The sequence below is a fragment of the Prorops nasuta genome, unplaced genomic scaffold (genome assembly GCF_024137725.1).
Source record: "Prorops nasuta isolate Cenicafe-Biocafe unplaced genomic scaffold, Cenicafe_Pnas_1.2 PNAS00017, whole genome shotgun sequence".
NCBI lineage: Eukaryota > Metazoa > Arthropoda > Insecta > Hymenoptera > Bethylidae > Prorops > Prorops nasuta.
Genome location: NW_027116814.1, coordinates 2,919,911 through 2,935,927, shown reverse-complemented (window position 1 = coordinate 2,935,927; position 16,017 = coordinate 2,919,911). Strand labels below are relative to the sequence as shown.

Here is a 16,017-nt window from a genome sequence, read left to right as displayed (position 1 = left end):
TTACTAAGTTTTATCAAATTATATTTATGTGGCGTATGGAATTGTTTTTATCGCAGATTAAAAACTATATACGTATAAAGTAAATATACCAAATATATTTAATAGAAAGGATACAGAAAATATCATGGATATATTGTATTGTCAAAGAAAGTATTCCGTCACGATGTTGCCATATCAGTATTAAATTACCTAATGTGCTGTTTACTTTTTTTTAACGTTTTGAATGTACGTATACGTTGCAGAAACGTTTAGTTCAACGAAGATCGATGGAATATTTAAGACTGAATTTATAGAAAAAATGATTGCATCCCCATTGAAATCATCAATTCACTATACACTAGTATTAGCGATGAAAGGAATTACTAATGATATCAGATCTTTGATACCAGAGACAACTGTGCATTTGATACAAAGAAAACAACTTGCAGAAAAAAAAGAAAAATAAATCATTTTCCTTTCATAAGAAAAAGTATGTAATTAATAAAAGATATGCTTGATCTCTATAAGAACAATGAAATATTACAAAATCGTGACGTTCTTTGATATAATCTATGCATCGGTATAATTAAATATGGTATATGCATTAAAAATTTGTGCAATAAACTTTTAAATTTGTCGCTTGGCAAAATAAGATGCAACGACCACTTTAAGCTGTTATATATAATTAGTAATAAGCAGGTGAATTAATGAAAATTATGTTAGATACAACTTAGTTTATATTAGATTGAAATTAATATTATATTGCGTATGCTTAAAGTTTTAAAGTATCCTATTAGTAAATAATAATTGAGATATTGACTAGAACTGCCAATTATAAACAGAATCAATTACTGCTCAATAATGCTCCTTGGAGAATTTTAATTAGTAGTCTTTGATGTTATAAACAAACTTTATAATATTGTGTTACAAACTAATTTTTAAAAAATAAGATAGATAATCTAAATTTTAATTGAATGCAAGAAGCCGGCATCCACAATTTGATGTAGAGTATTCGATACTTCTTTAAATCGATTGGATGCTATCCGCAATTGACAGACAGCCTCTTGTATAGTCAGTTCACTTTTTAATAGTTGTTTGTGGGCAGCTGATAGTTCCTGAACACCAACAGCGATTGTTCCTTCACACAAATGTAAGACATCTCTGCCTAAAGCTTCATTGCATTCATCTGTTCAAGTAAAAAATAATCAAGTAATAAAGAGAATTGAATTCAGCAGAAAACTTATGAAATTACAGTACTAATAGTTTTCTGCATAATAATAATGTAATCTTCTCTAGTAATAGTAAAATGTAATGTATTAATATATAATTAATAAATTATGAAGCTAATAAACATCTTGTATTTCTTACTAAATTTTCATCTTTAAAGTAGACAAAATACTTGCATAGTTTTTTGTGCAATAAACTATTATATTTAATTGAACTCTTTTTGGATTTTGGGACTCTGACATCAGTGTAAGGAGCACATGCCATAGCATCTATCGCTCCACTCATACTACTTAAACTTGTTCCATCTGTAAATAAAATAAACAATTTTTTCTCCATACTGCAAAATAGGTATTATAGTAAAAACTACACCATCATCTGATTCTGGTGCTTCTCCAGAAATAATTGTGCCACATAATTTAGCTGTTTGTACAGAAGGAAATCCGACATTCTAGAAGCATGAAAACAATGATCAAATTATTTGTTTTTGAAAGTAGCTACAAGATATTACAGTGGTTATGCTCATAGTGTCATCATCAGATTCTGGAGCTTCCCCAGGCACAACAACAGCTTTTAAATCCATAACACCGATTGCAAAAAAATTCCAATGCAATTAACAATGACGTATAAAATAAACAATTCTTTTTTTAAAAGATTGAAGCTAGATCTATCATTTTTGTTATAAAAGCAATTCTAGAAACTGTTTTTAACGACTGAGAGGCAGAGTTGCCAGAAATGGCCTTTTTTGCAACAGAAACAGTTGAACAGGGAGGGCAAGCACACAAAGTCGTAAGCCCCTATGAGTGTGAAGTGGCTACTGCGCCAGTCAAGAGGAGAAGGTAGGGGATACTCACACTACTTTAGGCCATATCCGTGTGATCAGCATTCTGCTGAGCACTGCTGAGGAGCAGTGAAGTCGACTGAAGCCAGATCTTGCCTCTCTGTGTACCTTAAATGTTGCGTTTACCCAACAAGTTGAAGCAAATAAAAATCCTTTTCCTAAATTAGTTTTTAATTATTATAAAATGCTTATATGTAGCCATTAATTTAGTGGATTTAGTAATAAATGCAACAAATGCGTTCTTATAATAATAAATAAGCAGTTGAGGTATAGTAAACTTAATGTTTTTATATTAAACTGCTAATAAATGCATTTTTTTATTTAATACTTAGTCCAATAAGTTAATGGTTATTAAAAAAAAAATCCCAGTGTAATGAAAAAAAATTTTTTTAAATTAAGCTTCGCCAAGACTCGAACACGAGCCCGCCGTGTGACAAACGGCAACCTTAGGGTGAGATTCACCAAGTCCGGCTTGAAGGCTAGCCGGGCTAATATGGTATACTTTCGGGCTAAAGTAGTATAGTTACCGTTACATGAGCTGTATGAGTTTAGCCCGGCTAGCCCCAAGCCGGACTTGGTAAATCTCACCCTTACCGTCTGCGCAATACGGCTCATTTGTTATACCAGAAGCAAAACAGCCTTTTAAAGACTGACTACAATTCTTTCATTAACTCGTCATAAACGATCAAGAATTAGCTGCAATATTAAATGCACTTATCACCACAGCATTATTGCACTAAATTTATTATGTTTTTAATTTGAAGCACCGTTGCGTGCCTTTATTGAAACGCACCCATATGTATATGTATACATACATACATACATATTCATGTACATATCTGTTGTGATTAATTTCACAACCGAAAAAGAAGATTATATTTCACCTCAAATAACGGTATTCTTACTAAGTTTAACTGTTTCTTCATATAAAAGCATTCATACTTTCTTTGACAAATACGAAATACAATTGATTTCTGTTCTAAAAGAAAGCTTGACCCTTTGGTATACCAATAAACCTCTTTGTGCTGAAAAGGCAATTAAAATTATGGGTATTACCTATTTCATGTTGTACCGATTCGTAGAATCTATTGTCTATTGTAAATCCCCCTCCCTTCGCAGAATTTTAGAGAACCACGCATAACGTGATTGGATATTCAAAAATTTGTGGTTGCATTATTGGCCAACAAGACGAAGAAATCTCCACCCACACTTCCCAAACTTTAAAGGACCTACTATATATATTGGATTGTACAGACACTCCGGCTGCTATTATTTTCTATAGTTTAACGGCGACTAGTTTGAGTTTTGCTGTGCGTTACATTTTTGAAGAAGAGATTTTTTTCGAGTGTTATATCCACATCAAGTGAATTAAAATCCTCACAAATCTACGGAGATTAAGGCCTTAGAAGTTCTGTGTTATGAAATTGTAAGACGATACTCTGATTTTTCGAGCCTGGTCCAGAAGTTTCAAAGATTTTAACACTGAGCCAGTGAATTATTGTTTTTATACAAAATATAGTGTTTCTTTGTTAAAAACTTCCGCGTCTCACTGCTGCATGCACCCTTAGTAATAACGGAAATGGCAAATAATCTGACATTAACGGATTTACCAATTGAAATAATTCAATATATTTTGAAGGATAAAAATATTTCATGGAATGATAAGGTGAATCTCTCAAAAACGTGCAAAAAGTTAAACATTATTATTGAAGGAGAAAATTTTAAGTGGGAGAAAAAGTTTTTTACAATGTAAGTAGTATTCAAATAGTTTATAATAGAATTGTTATAATGCATGAATATAACCATGTTTAACCCGTACACTACAGATGACTAAACGTTTTCTTATAAACATATCTTTTAGTTGTCCGATTGATTAAAAGACGTCTAAAAGAAGTCTTTATGTCACTTGCTGCTGTATGGGAAATAAAAAAATTCAAACAAGAATTTCTTTTATATATTAATTTAATTCTATATTTTCTATATAAATTTGTTTCTCAATATCAAATTATTGAGCATATTCGTTAAAGATGTAAATAATAATTTTAACAATATTTAATTAGGAGCGTTCTTAATCTTATTTTTTGGATAATGACCGAATCTTCCTTTTTACAGATGTCCCTGTATGAAAATATCTTACGAGACCTATTGCAATAATGGTGGTAATCCGATTGTATGTTGGAAAGAATGTGTACAATGCTACCAGGAATTTTATAAGCTGTACTTTGAGCATATAAAACGGGTAAGCTTTAATTAAGTAACTTTTACGAACAAAGTGCCTTTTAAATCTTAAAAAATACATTATTTTGATCGACACTTCTGGTAAAATTAGATGATTTGGTGCACCTTCGATAGTATGTACACTCCGGGAAATATATTCTGTCCAACTTATAACCAAATGTTTTAAAAGGCCGTACTTCAATAGCGGTCAACACTTTTCCATATCACGCTAGTTACCTGGTCTAGCACCGAGTCCCGAGCAATAAACCGAGAACAATCGAAGAACCCTAATATACCTGATACTCTAATTACTAATCCAAAATTACAATTTTTATATTTTTAATCAAACAGATTTGAAATTATTATGAATACATTGATTGTATTTTTAACATGAAAATGAATCCAAACACAACGTTATTCGGACTATTATTTCTGTATTAGTTATATCTTGCATCTCTCATTTTACTAAAATCTGTTAAAAATCAGATTTATTTTATTCCAATATGTCTATAAATAATCCAAATAAGCATCAATTAACCCGTAGCAGAATCATACTAAAAAAATTGAAATGTTTAATTTTATGAGATGATTAACCTTTTTCTTTTTGAAGATAGTATTTTAAAATATTTAAATTTATTTGTCAATTATATCTTAAACTAAAATTTATATTTGTTAATTTTTTAATAATATGTTTATGTCCTTTCCAATATTTTGGAGATATTTTAACTTAACGCACAACGAAGATATATAGTAAAATTGAATTGTTATTAGAATTTATAGATAATAAAGCAGCAACTTCAAGGTATAACTAAAAGAAATAATTATTCGATTAATGTCGTATTTGGTCTCATTTTCATGTTAAAAATACAAGGAATGTATTCATAATAATTTCAAATATGTTTGATTAAAAATACAAAAATAGTAATTTTATATTAGTGATTAGAGTATCATGGTTATTAGGGTTCTTCGATTATTCTCGGTTTATTCCTCGGGATTCGGTGCTAGACCAGGTAACCAGCGTGATGTGGAAAAGTGTTGACCGCTATTGAAGTACGACCTTTTAAAACATTTGGTTATAAGTTGGACAGAATATACTATCCCAGAGTGTACACAGTAGGAAATTGAATCGTGCAGTGGTTCGGCTAACTTCACTCTGTACTTTAACATGGAAAATGATATACAAGACTATAGTTGAAACCACATACGATTCAATTTCCCACTGTGTACACAGATTTAATATCTTCTTTATGTGTTTATTCAATTTTTTTACTTCAAAAAATATTTCTATATTCAGGTGAAAAACTCTGATGGTTCTTATCCGCCTTCCGAAGCAAGGCTATCAAAAGAGAAAATAAGAAAATTTGAAGATTTGACCGATACCAATCGCGGTGCATCGCCTTTTGGATTTCAAATCGTCTTTGATCAACTTGAAAAATTGAAAAATCCTAAAAATTCTCATTCTATGTAAGTTTAATAATAATCAATAATAGTTATTTCAATTTGAAACCATTCTCTTTTAAAAGTTATGTTCACTAACAATAACTTTTTGTGTTAAATATTATAGTACCTAATACAGAACACATCGTCTTAACATTTAATTTTTATCATCTTTTAGACGATTGGATAATTGAAAGATGACTTTAACCTTCGAGCGGGCGCGCTGTGTAATTCTCTTGAGCGGGCACATGTTGTAAATTTTACGTCATTTGTTTTCTCCATGTAAATGGTATTTTTTTTATATAAATGTTAGGGACACATACGATGCGTTTGTTTTTTATAGAGACAGTGACCTTTGAATAGCTCGAAGTACGATGCTCGCGACTAAGAGGTAAAAGTTGTGGAAACGATAAAGTGCATTCGTCGATTCGTCGTAAATTTTACGACAGTGCTTCCGCTGAAAGGTTAATCTTTAGACCGCCAGGGTTTTGACGACTTTTTCCCCCGTTGAAAGTCCGGCCCAACAATATATTTCTTGGGGTCGATCTTAACAATAAGTTTCGATCCTATGTATATAGCGTCTTATACAGGATTTTCTGTCGGTCTAGAGGTTAAATCGATTTTTACTCATTTGTGCAATATATACGAAATGATTTCATATTTTCTATATATGTTGTGCTCATCATTGAAGCATTACCGATTTTAAAATTCTGTGTTAAATTTATTCAAAGACGTGAATCTTTTATATTGATTACAGCGAAGAACGACATCGAATTACACAATTGCAGCGTTACATTATGGATGGCTACGTAGTAACAGCATGGAAAAGCTTCTATAAACTACCTCCATTAAAGCAAACCATGGAAGAATGTGGATTGCTGGCATTACAATTATTTTATGCGAACGAAAGTTTGCAGTTCTATAACCTGCGAAAGAAATTTGACTTACTTATAGAGGAAACAACATATAGATTGATGGAATCATGGCCGAAAATTCCATCATTTCCCTCGATTAGAGGATACATGAATATTTTTAAGAAGAATGTAATTGGTGACAATCACTGGTATGACATCAACATTATGAGAGTCTCGGAGGAAATGTTCGACATTTCGTTGAGAAAAATTGGTTATATGTTCCACCGAGCTGATTTCAACCCCTTAGAAATAGCTATAATGTACGAAGGAGCCGCAAAAAGATTGGGAGTGTGTTGTACAAAAAATATAAGTAAGCTTATTCTCAATGAGAAAAAGAAACGTATTAAATCTCGTCATTTTCGTTATTGGTATCGTCTTTTTCTTTCTGCTATAAAGGTAAGTTTCAATAATAACAGTTAAAAAGAATTTGTAGATAAAAAAAATTCTTTTTGTTACAGGATTTACCTAAACGTAAGGCTTCTTTAATAAAGGATATTCAACGTGTTATGGGTACAGAAAGTTTTGATACCAGACACCAGTTTTTCCTGGAACAAATTAATCTTATAGAAATCCCTGATAATGTGGATGACTTTTTACAAATAGCTAAGTTATATGTAATTCTAAAAACAGTTTATTGGTCTGTAAGATCATTGCATCCAGAATGGCAATACCTTTTGAGGTTCGACGACATAATAAATGAAATTGATATATGGTTGACTTCTTGGGACTATACGCCCTCTTATTTAAATTATAACTTATATTAATGGTATAGGTTTGGAGGATTCAGCTCTTATTAAGAAATATATTTTTGAAATATATTATAACATATGTTTTATTAATAAATAATGTTACCTTATCAAAAATTTATTTAATCTTTATTTAACACTATTCACATGAAATTTAACATATCCAAATAACATTTTGAGTGCAGATTGGCGTAATCAGATTAGTAGCAGATATAAATGCATTTGACTTGGTATTTGCCGTTAGAACCCGCACATACTATCCTTTCAGCAGAATGGCGCCAAAAACAAAGTGGAATCCGTCCACATAACCTGAGCGCAGACTTACAGCAGATTTACGACAGAGTCTGCAGTACAGACTCTGTTAGCAGATTGTAAACAAAAACAAAGTAGAATCTGCTATTCAATGTATGCATGATCTTTAAATGGCTTTAATTTCCCACATGGCCTTTTCTGCATTTGCAAATTCTCATCAGAATTCTGTTACAAAATTTTCTTAACAAATAGGCGTGAGGTTGATTGTAGTATCTGATATTTTCAATTCTGCTTGATGTTTGTATTCACAACCATATTCTATTTTGCTAATAGAATCTTCCCAGATAGCCTTATCCGATTGTGCAAAAGTAAACGAAATTCTGCTACAAAATCCACTCAGCAAAATGACACCATATTGGAAACAGAACCTGACTTGTCAGTTTCTGCTAACAGATTAACAACAATATGATATCGCTTTATGCGGCAGAACCTACAGTACATTTGTAGCAGAAACGCAAGTGAACCTGCAGCAGATTTACAGCAGGAACGCAATAGACTCTGCGGCAGAGCCTGCAGCAGATTTGCAGCAGAAACACAGCAGAATCTGCGTACTTGATTTAAATGTCTTACGCCGTGTGACGCATGCACAGAACGATAAACTTAACGGCATGTGTTAGTACAATGTAGTCACTAGGTGGTGCTGGTGCATCGTTTAAAATTTTATGAATTTTATTACAAATAAAATAGGTTCATTAAACAATTATAAAAATAAAATGAATTTATGTATTCTTCAAATAATAGATTTTTATTTTATACTAATATTCCTTCACACATATTATTTAAATGATACTATATAATATTATATATTCATATGAGAGTACTTTATATCTAGCGATTATTCGAGTTTAAAACATGCAAATTAGGAATATTTGTTCATAATTTTTACTTTCTTTTCTTTCTTTAGTTACTCGTCATACCATTGTTTCTGTCTATTTTGAACAATCTTGTCTTACATCATTTAAAACTTTTGAATGGTTTTGATACTTTCTTATCTGATAGGTTCTCAGGTATACATTGTAAATTATACATATTATTATTTAACTTTATGGAAAATCAAAACGTTATTTTTAAGGACCGATAATAGTTCTTTTGATTTCAAATTTATCAAAAAGAATTTGTGTTATATATGTATTATTAATATGAATGTGTATTCCTGTAAATATTTTATAATGTAAGAAAAAATAATTCTGGTAACAAAGATTGAAATGAAACGCTTTAAATTAAAATAAAATGTTTTTATTGAATTTTCAAGAAAATTAGCCATAACTAGATTTAAATAACAATTTAAAACCATTTAAAGGGCGCACATACACCGCGTAACAATTACTGCTTTATTTTTGTTTTGAATCTGCTGTCAGAGCCTGTACTGCAGACCCTGTCGCAAATCTGTTATAAATTTGCGCCTAGGTTATGTTTACAGATTCCGTTTTGTTTTTGGCGCCATTCTGCTAGAAGGCTAGTATGTGCCAGTTCTGACAGCAAACACCAAGTCAAATGTTTCTATAGTTGATAGCAATCTGACAACAAAATTTGAGCATTTCTGTTGGCAATTTGCTAGCAATCTGCGCACAAAATGTTATCTGGAAACTTACTCAGAATCGTTAACTCGAAAAAATTTACTAAAATCCAAAGAAAGAAATAAAAATATTACGATGAGCTCGTAAATCATGTACAATTCAATACAGGAGATTTTTACGTATATGTATTAATATTAAAATTACATATAAGAACAATTATTGAATGATCGATTAGTGTCGCATATTTGACATACGTTTTCTTATTTAAATTTTTAGGGGTGAGCCTGATTCATGTAGATAATCTGACCATTCTCCTAAATATTCCAAATCGTAGGGAATGAATTGAGTACTATTGTGTACATTGTAGTCCAGGAATATAATTTTTTGTTTCGTAAAAAGATTGTATTAGGCGTTTTATAACGGGATAATTTTTGGATGGGCATCAGGATAACGGGAAAAATGTTTACAGTTAGTTTGTGGGCAGGGAAATTTGTTTAAATAATTAAAGAAAGTGTGAAAAACAGATTTTTTAGTTAAAATTCTGAAACCACTGTTGCTGGGAAAATTTTAAAATTATACAGTTATAGGTACAGCAAATATTTACAAAACAAAACTACTTATGTTAAAATACATCAATTAGTTTTGTTGTAAAAAAATAAAAACTACTAAGTTTGGCTATTTTTTCAATGTTAAATAACTAATAATAAGTTATTATGTTAAATGATCACAAATGCAGCTCAAAATGAAGATTTCTGTGCCCTTTAAAAGTTGTATAAAGTATTCTTTTTAATTTCTTTTAGTTAATAAATACTTGCATTTGTTGTTAAAAAAGGCCTTTATTAAATTTTAATTTCCCCATCAGAGGAGCATTTTGGAGTATTTTGAGAATACATTCTCTTCATGAAAAGTTATGCTGTAACATGCCATTATACGAAAAAAGAATAGATTTCAAACCAGTAAATAATTTTCAAATGGGCTTAAAAATCATGCAATATAACAAAATAATTCTTAACTGACTAAACTTTGTAAGCCAATCAAAACATATATCATTCAATTCCTTGAATTTTTCTGCTAATTTTAAGTTGTCAAAAATTAATTTACAATGCTCCGGAGCATAGATCATTTTTTCCACCATAGGCATTGTGTCTTTGTATATGAATAGCTTTTAACTCTTTTCACAGGTAATCTGCATTGATATATATACAGTGGATCAAAAAAGTATTCCTACAGCTCTGCTTTTATCAATAAACGTCCATAAATAATGCATGAAATTAATCGTAAGAAAAAGTGATTTTAGAGCGACGATTTTACTAGTTGATGCATTTCAATGTTCTTCAAAAATATTTTTCTTTTTGCTGTCTGAAGTTTTTTATGGATCTTGACCCCTCCCGCCTTTTAAAAATGGCTTATTATTTCTAATATACTATAACCGTTATTAGAGGAACGCTTTCTAAATCTCTTTCTTTCTCTTTTATATAAGGTAATTCGTATCTGTGTATCATATTGTACAGTAATGCTATCCATGCAAAATATCTAAAATTACGAGTGGGTTAAAATAAACAACTTTTTAGAGCTGAAAATAATGTAGAAGAAACACTGAATATTTCAGTGATATATTAAATAAATTAAAAAGTTGACAGATCTAACATCCCTTACTGTCTAGCCCTAGTGATGTAACTGCTATGAAAGTGTGTATAGTTAAAAAATAAAATATTTTGATATGGAAATAATGAAAATAAAAGGTACAATAAATCTTTCAATTTTTACGTGTTAATTATTCAGTTATGTTTAAATTTCTTGCAAAATTCGTTCTTTTATAAGATTAGCCATTTAAAACCTAAAGATAAACGCATTTAGGATTATAAGAATAAATATTAAACATGAAACATTCAAAAACTCTCATCTTTCTTTAATAAACTGTAAAACGTAATTTTGTACATTATATAAATCATCAAATTATTATAATAAAAATCAAGTATATTTTTCGCATGCTATAATAAATTTTAAACTTACCCACAAAATTAATGAATAGCTAAGCTGCAAATTATATGTTTCAATTTTTTAAATTCGATCTCACTGAATGGAACGTTCTCTCATTCGAAAAGTTATCGAAAAGTTTCCCAGTTAGAAAAGCCATTACATGATCGAAAATGAAATTTTGTAAAAATTTAACAGCAAATATTATAATCAACCACCCGAATTCCATCTTTCTCCTAACTTGGAAATCTTAGCTCCATCATGTACCGAATTGTTGCTTCGGTACAAGAGAAAAGTAAAAAATAAATGAACTGATATAATAGATAGTGTAATAATGCTTTTAGACTCAATTTGAGAAACAATCATCGTTTTCAGTGAATTAACATTTATCCACGAATAGAACGTTATTAAATTCACAATTTAGATATTTTAATATAATTCTATATACATAAAAGCTTCATGGATTTACATATTTTGGATTTCTCTTAGCCCATGAACCACACTTATGACCGAACTATAACACTGAATCGACATTTCTTCGTTCCTGAAGAACGATACCAAGTGGACTGACTGGACTGAGCTACTCCTGAGTACTGACTGAAGTGTGAGGACTCTGAGCTACTCTGAAGTCTGAGGTCTGTACTCTGAAATGTGTATCTTTACCCCTTCTTATTTCCTGTTTTTTGTGCCTAGTCTACACGCAGTGTCTATAGATACATATACGTTCCACGTATAATCAATCGTCTATAGCCAAGCGTTACTTTAGAATTCTTTTTGCTGAAATTATTTGATCCGAAAGCTAATGAAACCTTAAGGTTTTTACACTTCTTTGTATATAATAATAATAATAGCCTTTAGAGCGATGCTAAAACACTGTCCTCGCGCTTCTATGTGATCAAATATTCTTTTAGTAGTTATATTTCAGCACAATGGAAAGGATGGGATTTTTATAAAGATATTGCTAGGTTTTATAATTTTTTAATAATGTTAGAGGTAGCAGAGATTCGGACAATCGACTATATAATTATTAAGGAAGACACATTGATACTTTTTAAGCAACTACCAGTACAGAGTTGTCAGAAGTTTTTTTGTTACCTGAACGTTACAATGGACATCTTTGATAGTTCCTATTATAAAGTACAAAAAACACTTCTTACTTTATGTGGCGCGTGGCCCTATCGAGTCAATAATTGCAAGTCTTTCTTCCTACGGGGGATCCTTTTGAACGAAATCTTCTTCTTCTTTTTTTTACCCCAGGTGCAGTTTTTTATAACAAACTGTGGAGTAATTAAGGAGTATGAACAGTGTAAACATTAAAATTTTTGACGATTTTGTAAATCTTATAAAAACAAATCGGTTTGATTGATTCACCTAAACTTTTGTATACATTTTTAGTACAGTAGCCAGTATAGATTATTATTTTTTTCTTTTTTGATTCATTTTTGCGCAACGGTCTGTTGAAAATGACACATCTTTAATTTTGCTTCAGTGGCGTTGACAACAATTCATGAAAATGGATCAGCTAAGGTCAGAAAACGAAAAAGTTTTTAAAGTATGTATTATTAGCTATAGTTGGACCTAGGGGAATTTCAAAATATTGTTTTGAAAAAAAATAGCGAATATTTGAAAATAAAAATCACAATTTTCATAAATTTTTAAATAGAAAATTGTTTATATTAAAAAGAAAAAAAAATAAAACATAAAAACTGCTACGTCCAACTGAAAAGGAACATTTTCTCTACGAAATTTATTTTGAGTTAAGTTGCTAGGACAAATATTTTTCTCGTTTTCATGTTAACGAGGTCAAAAAACCTGATTCGAGTAAACAGCATTTAAAATTTGAATTTCGTATATATACAACGTACTCTTGCTTGTATGCGAAGAGTTTAATTATGTTCGTTAATGTTCGAATTTTGGCTTGAAATTTGAGATACATATTCCTTAGAGAGAGAGAGAGCGAGAGTATATTAATAATTCATAAAAAAAAAATTATTTTTTTTTAAATTTTACTGTTCATACCCCTCAATTTAAGCAGTAACTGCCAATATTTCTCTTTAACAAAAATATTACTTGTCAGTAGTTGATAAATATTCAAAAAAATGTAAACTCTTTCGATGAATTTATGGAATGCTTACCACTATTCTCCGGATCAATTATTTGTTTTTGCAAAGGATGTTCCTTATATTTCAATGACGTAAGAATTTTAATGCTCTACTAATTTCATTTGTTTCAATATTTTAATAATTATCAATCCATCGAAAAACTATTGGAACAGATAAAAATACTGTTGGAAGGCTTAAAAGAGGACTGGGAATATTGTGAACACTCTGAAGCTGAATTGGCGATCATCAAAGAGTACGCGGAGATAAGCAAACTAATAACGGTTATACTTGCCAGTGAGTTTGTCTTCCAACATCCGAAATTCGAGGTGGTCCACAAATCCTCAAGCATCATGTTCGCAGGCTCTATGCAGTTGCTGGTGGCAAGTTATGCCATCTCTTCTTGCATGTCACCAGTGTTGGATTTGGTTTTACCTTTGAACGAATCCAGACCACGTACAGCAATATTGCCAGGTGATTTGTATATTCATACGGAGGACCATTTTTTCCTCGTCCTTTCTATCGAATGGTATGGCTTGGCAGCCATTGGTTATTACGCAAGCACGTTTGATTCTTTGTACATAACGCTTATGCTTCATACCTGTGCAATGTTCGACGTCTTAAGGTAAGGAAACCTAATTACGAAGCGATGATTGGAATGTGTGGTTTATATTTCAAGGGAGAAAGGAAAGCAAGGGTAATGAAAATTATTTTCAGTAAAAAATTGGAGGTTCTAAAAAGCAGTGATTTTGATAATAAAAAGTATAAACTGATACAAGGTAATGCGGTATTAGTATCGAAAGATGAAAGGATTCATTTGTATTTGACCGAATGCGTTAAATTACATTTAAGATGCATCAAGTAAGTTTGATTTTTATCACCATTTCTTCGCTTTCTCTCTCAATCTCTCACCTATTATTTTATAAGATACGCAGAATGCTTGAACTCCAAATTTAGTATATCTTTCATTCCTGATCTATTTTTGGGAGTTTTAGTAGCAAGTGCATCAGCTTATAAGGTTTGTCATCTACGTATAGTATAAAATTTACATATTTATCAATTTTTCTTCCATGTACAATATAGTTCGTCACTAGCATTAACGATTTTGATCAACTATTGCAACATGGAATTGTATATTTAACTCAAACATTGAGAATTTTTGCCTCTGGTATTATGGGTCAACTGTTGAGTGATCATAGTATTTACGTTAATTATGCTGCGTAAGTTTTATTTTTAGGAGATGCCACACACACACACACACACACACACACAGTATCAGTAGCGATTAAAAATAAAAAATTCATCGTTAAACTATCGAGTATTTATTTCAGTTTCCAAAATTTGGAAAACGATCGATTAACTAATTGCTGATTGTTCTAGCAGGGATAGTAATTAAAGCCTGGTTATACATTTTAAATATCTAAATTCTGATGATTTGTGTTATATTGTTTTACGTGATTAAATAAAATATTAACCTAAAATAAACAAAACAAAATACTGCAGAAAACAATTTTATTTAAATTTATATTTATACAAACTTTTCAAACTGTTTATTATAGCTTTCCATACAGCACACTCTTGACTAAAAGTTGTCTTATAGGCATCTTTTAGTCATCCAATTGACTAAAAGACACCTAAAAGATGTCTTTAAGCCACTATAGGTGCTCTATGGGTTTATTTATTCAAGATCGTTACTGATGCTCTCTAAACGTGTCCTTTGTTTTTGTTTTCAACTAGTTGATATAATAATGCGATTTTAGTTGCAATAATCAATGGTATGAGTTACCAGAAAAATCTAAAAGACTACTCTTAATACTTATGATGAGAAGTTTCAAGCCTTCGCAGTTTGTTGTTGCTAAGATGTTTAAACTGAATATAGATCTCTTCAGCAAGGTAATATATGATAATTATTTTTAAATAAATACGTTCTTTATAGAAAACATTTTACAATTAATATCTTGTGTCTTTTTTTCAGATAACACGTACTTGCCTGTCATATTGCACGGTAATGTTGTCTATCCAAAACAGTTGAAATAACGAGCGTAATGAAGTTGTAGCAGTTTATTAACAGTTTAATGTAGTAATTAGTCTACATTACATATATAGAAGTGTGAACAATGTTGTTTTAAAGTAAAGTGAAAAATTGTTGGATGAATTTTTTTATATCTGTGTATCGAAAGAAATCTAAATAAAAAACATTATGAATTACACTCTTATAGTAAATTTTGAAATTCTTCGGTTATTCTCAAAAACAAGAATAAATTTGAATCATTTTCAAATAACGTTTCCGGAAAAAAATAAATTACATTGAAAAGAATGATTTATTTAAATTCTTTTATTCGACTTCAATTGTAGTACATTCTTTGTGCACACAAAAAAATATGCATTCACATTCACGTAGCTTATCAGTGAATTAACATTATACATACCGTTACCGTATGGTTGAGGATGTATGTACGGTGCACTATAGGCTAACTGAACTTAACTAATGAAGCCACAACTGTCAAATGATTTTTCTTTATCCTTTCTTTCCTGATCTGTAATCCACCACTCTACAGGCAGTATGTAAAATTACGTATCTGTTCCATACACAATCAATCATCTATAGGTAGGTAAAAGTTTTACTATATAAATATTTTCGTTAAAATCATTCACATTGAGTGTTATCAACGTGTCCCGATTTGGCCAGTTTTATTTGCTTTATAAATATCACTTTCGAGTTGGATCTGTAAATTTTTAATATTTTTGTCTGAT

At 30.6% G+C, this 16,017-nt stretch overlaps 3 protein-coding genes across 4 annotated transcripts; 2 read left to right on the top strand and 1 right to left on the bottom strand.

Annotated features, from left to right (window-relative positions):
• Positions 1–75: 75 nt before the first annotated feature.
• On the bottom strand, positions 76–1,963 carry Blos3 (Biogenesis of lysosome-related organelles complex 1, subunit 3). Its single transcript, XM_066737014.1, has 4 exons — positions 1,715–1,963; positions 1,576–1,654; positions 1,383–1,511; positions 76–1,165 (listed from the first exon to the last, which is right to left on the bottom strand). Exons 1-4 carry the CDS (start codon positions 1,784–1,786, stop codon positions 939–941), a joined length of 507 nt encoding a protein of 168 aa, XP_066593111.1. The 5' UTR covers positions 1,787–1,963; the 3' UTR covers positions 76–938.
• Positions 1,964–6,084: 4,121 nt separating this feature from the next.
• On the top strand, positions 6,085–8,287 carry LOC136779517 (uncharacterized). The gene is made up of 5 exons (XM_066737138.1): positions 6,085–6,089; positions 6,456–7,008; positions 7,071–7,291; positions 7,944–8,045; positions 8,098–8,287. The coding sequence occupies exons 2-5, from the start codon at positions 6,496–6,498 to the stop codon at positions 8,285–8,287; spliced, it is 1,026 nt and encodes a 341-aa protein (XP_066593235.1). The 5' UTR covers positions 6,085–6,089; positions 6,456–6,495.
• A 3,965-nt stretch (positions 8,288–12,252) lies between these two features.
• Positions 12,253–15,392, top strand: LOC136779645 (odorant receptor 47a-like). Of its 2 annotated transcripts, XM_066737341.1 has the most exons (9): positions 12,253–12,421; positions 13,245–13,358; positions 13,440–13,560; positions 13,627–13,888; positions 13,981–14,124; positions 14,191–14,281; positions 14,347–14,483; positions 15,024–15,156; positions 15,239–15,392. In XM_066737341.1, the coding sequence occupies exons 1-9, from the start codon at positions 12,272–12,274 to the stop codon at positions 15,293–15,295; spliced, it is 1,209 nt and encodes a 402-aa protein (XP_066593438.1). In that variant the 5' UTR covers positions 12,253–12,271; the 3' UTR covers positions 15,296–15,392. The 2 variants fall into 2 exon arrangements, with proteins under 2 accessions (XP_066593438.1, XP_066593437.1); XM_066737340.1 differs by having other exon boundaries at positions 13,440–13,888.
• Positions 15,393–16,017: the final 625 nt, after the last annotated feature.

Coding starts and splice junctions, on each gene's coding strand:
- LOC136779517 (XM_066737138.1), top strand. CDS start 6,496: ATGGATGGCTACGTAGTAACAGCATGGAAAAGCTTCTATAAACTACCT. Junction 7,009..7,070: donor TTTTTCTTTCTGCTATAAAG/GTAAGTTTCAAT, acceptor TTTTTGTTACAG/GATTTACCTAAACGTAAGGC. Junction 7,292..7,943: donor GAATGGCAATACCTTTTGAG/GTTCGACGACAT, acceptor TTTTGCTAATAG/AATCTTCCCAGATAGCCTTA.
- LOC136779645 (XM_066737340.1), top strand. CDS start 12,272: ATGGACATCTTTGATAGTTCCTATTATAAAGTACAAAAAACACTTCTT. Junction 12,422..13,244: donor TCTTCTTTTTTTTACCCCAG/GTGCAGTTTTTT, acceptor ACTTGTCAGTAG/TTGATAAATATTCAAAAAAA. Junction 13,359..13,439: donor GTTCCTTATATTTCAATGAC/GTAAGAATTTTA, acceptor CTATTGGAACAG/ATAAAAATACTGTTGGAAGG.
- Blos3 (XM_066737014.1), bottom strand. CDS start 1,786: ATGGATTTAAAAGCTGTTGTTGTGCCTGGGGAAGCTCCAGAATCTGAT. Junction 1,512..1,575: donor AGCACCAGAATCAGATGATG/GTGTAGTTTTTA, acceptor TTTTATTTACAG/ATGGAACAAGTTTAAGTAGT. Junction 1,166..1,382: donor TTTATTGCACAAAAAACTAT/GCAAGTATTTTG, acceptor TTACTTGAACAG/ATGAATGCAATGAAGCTTTA.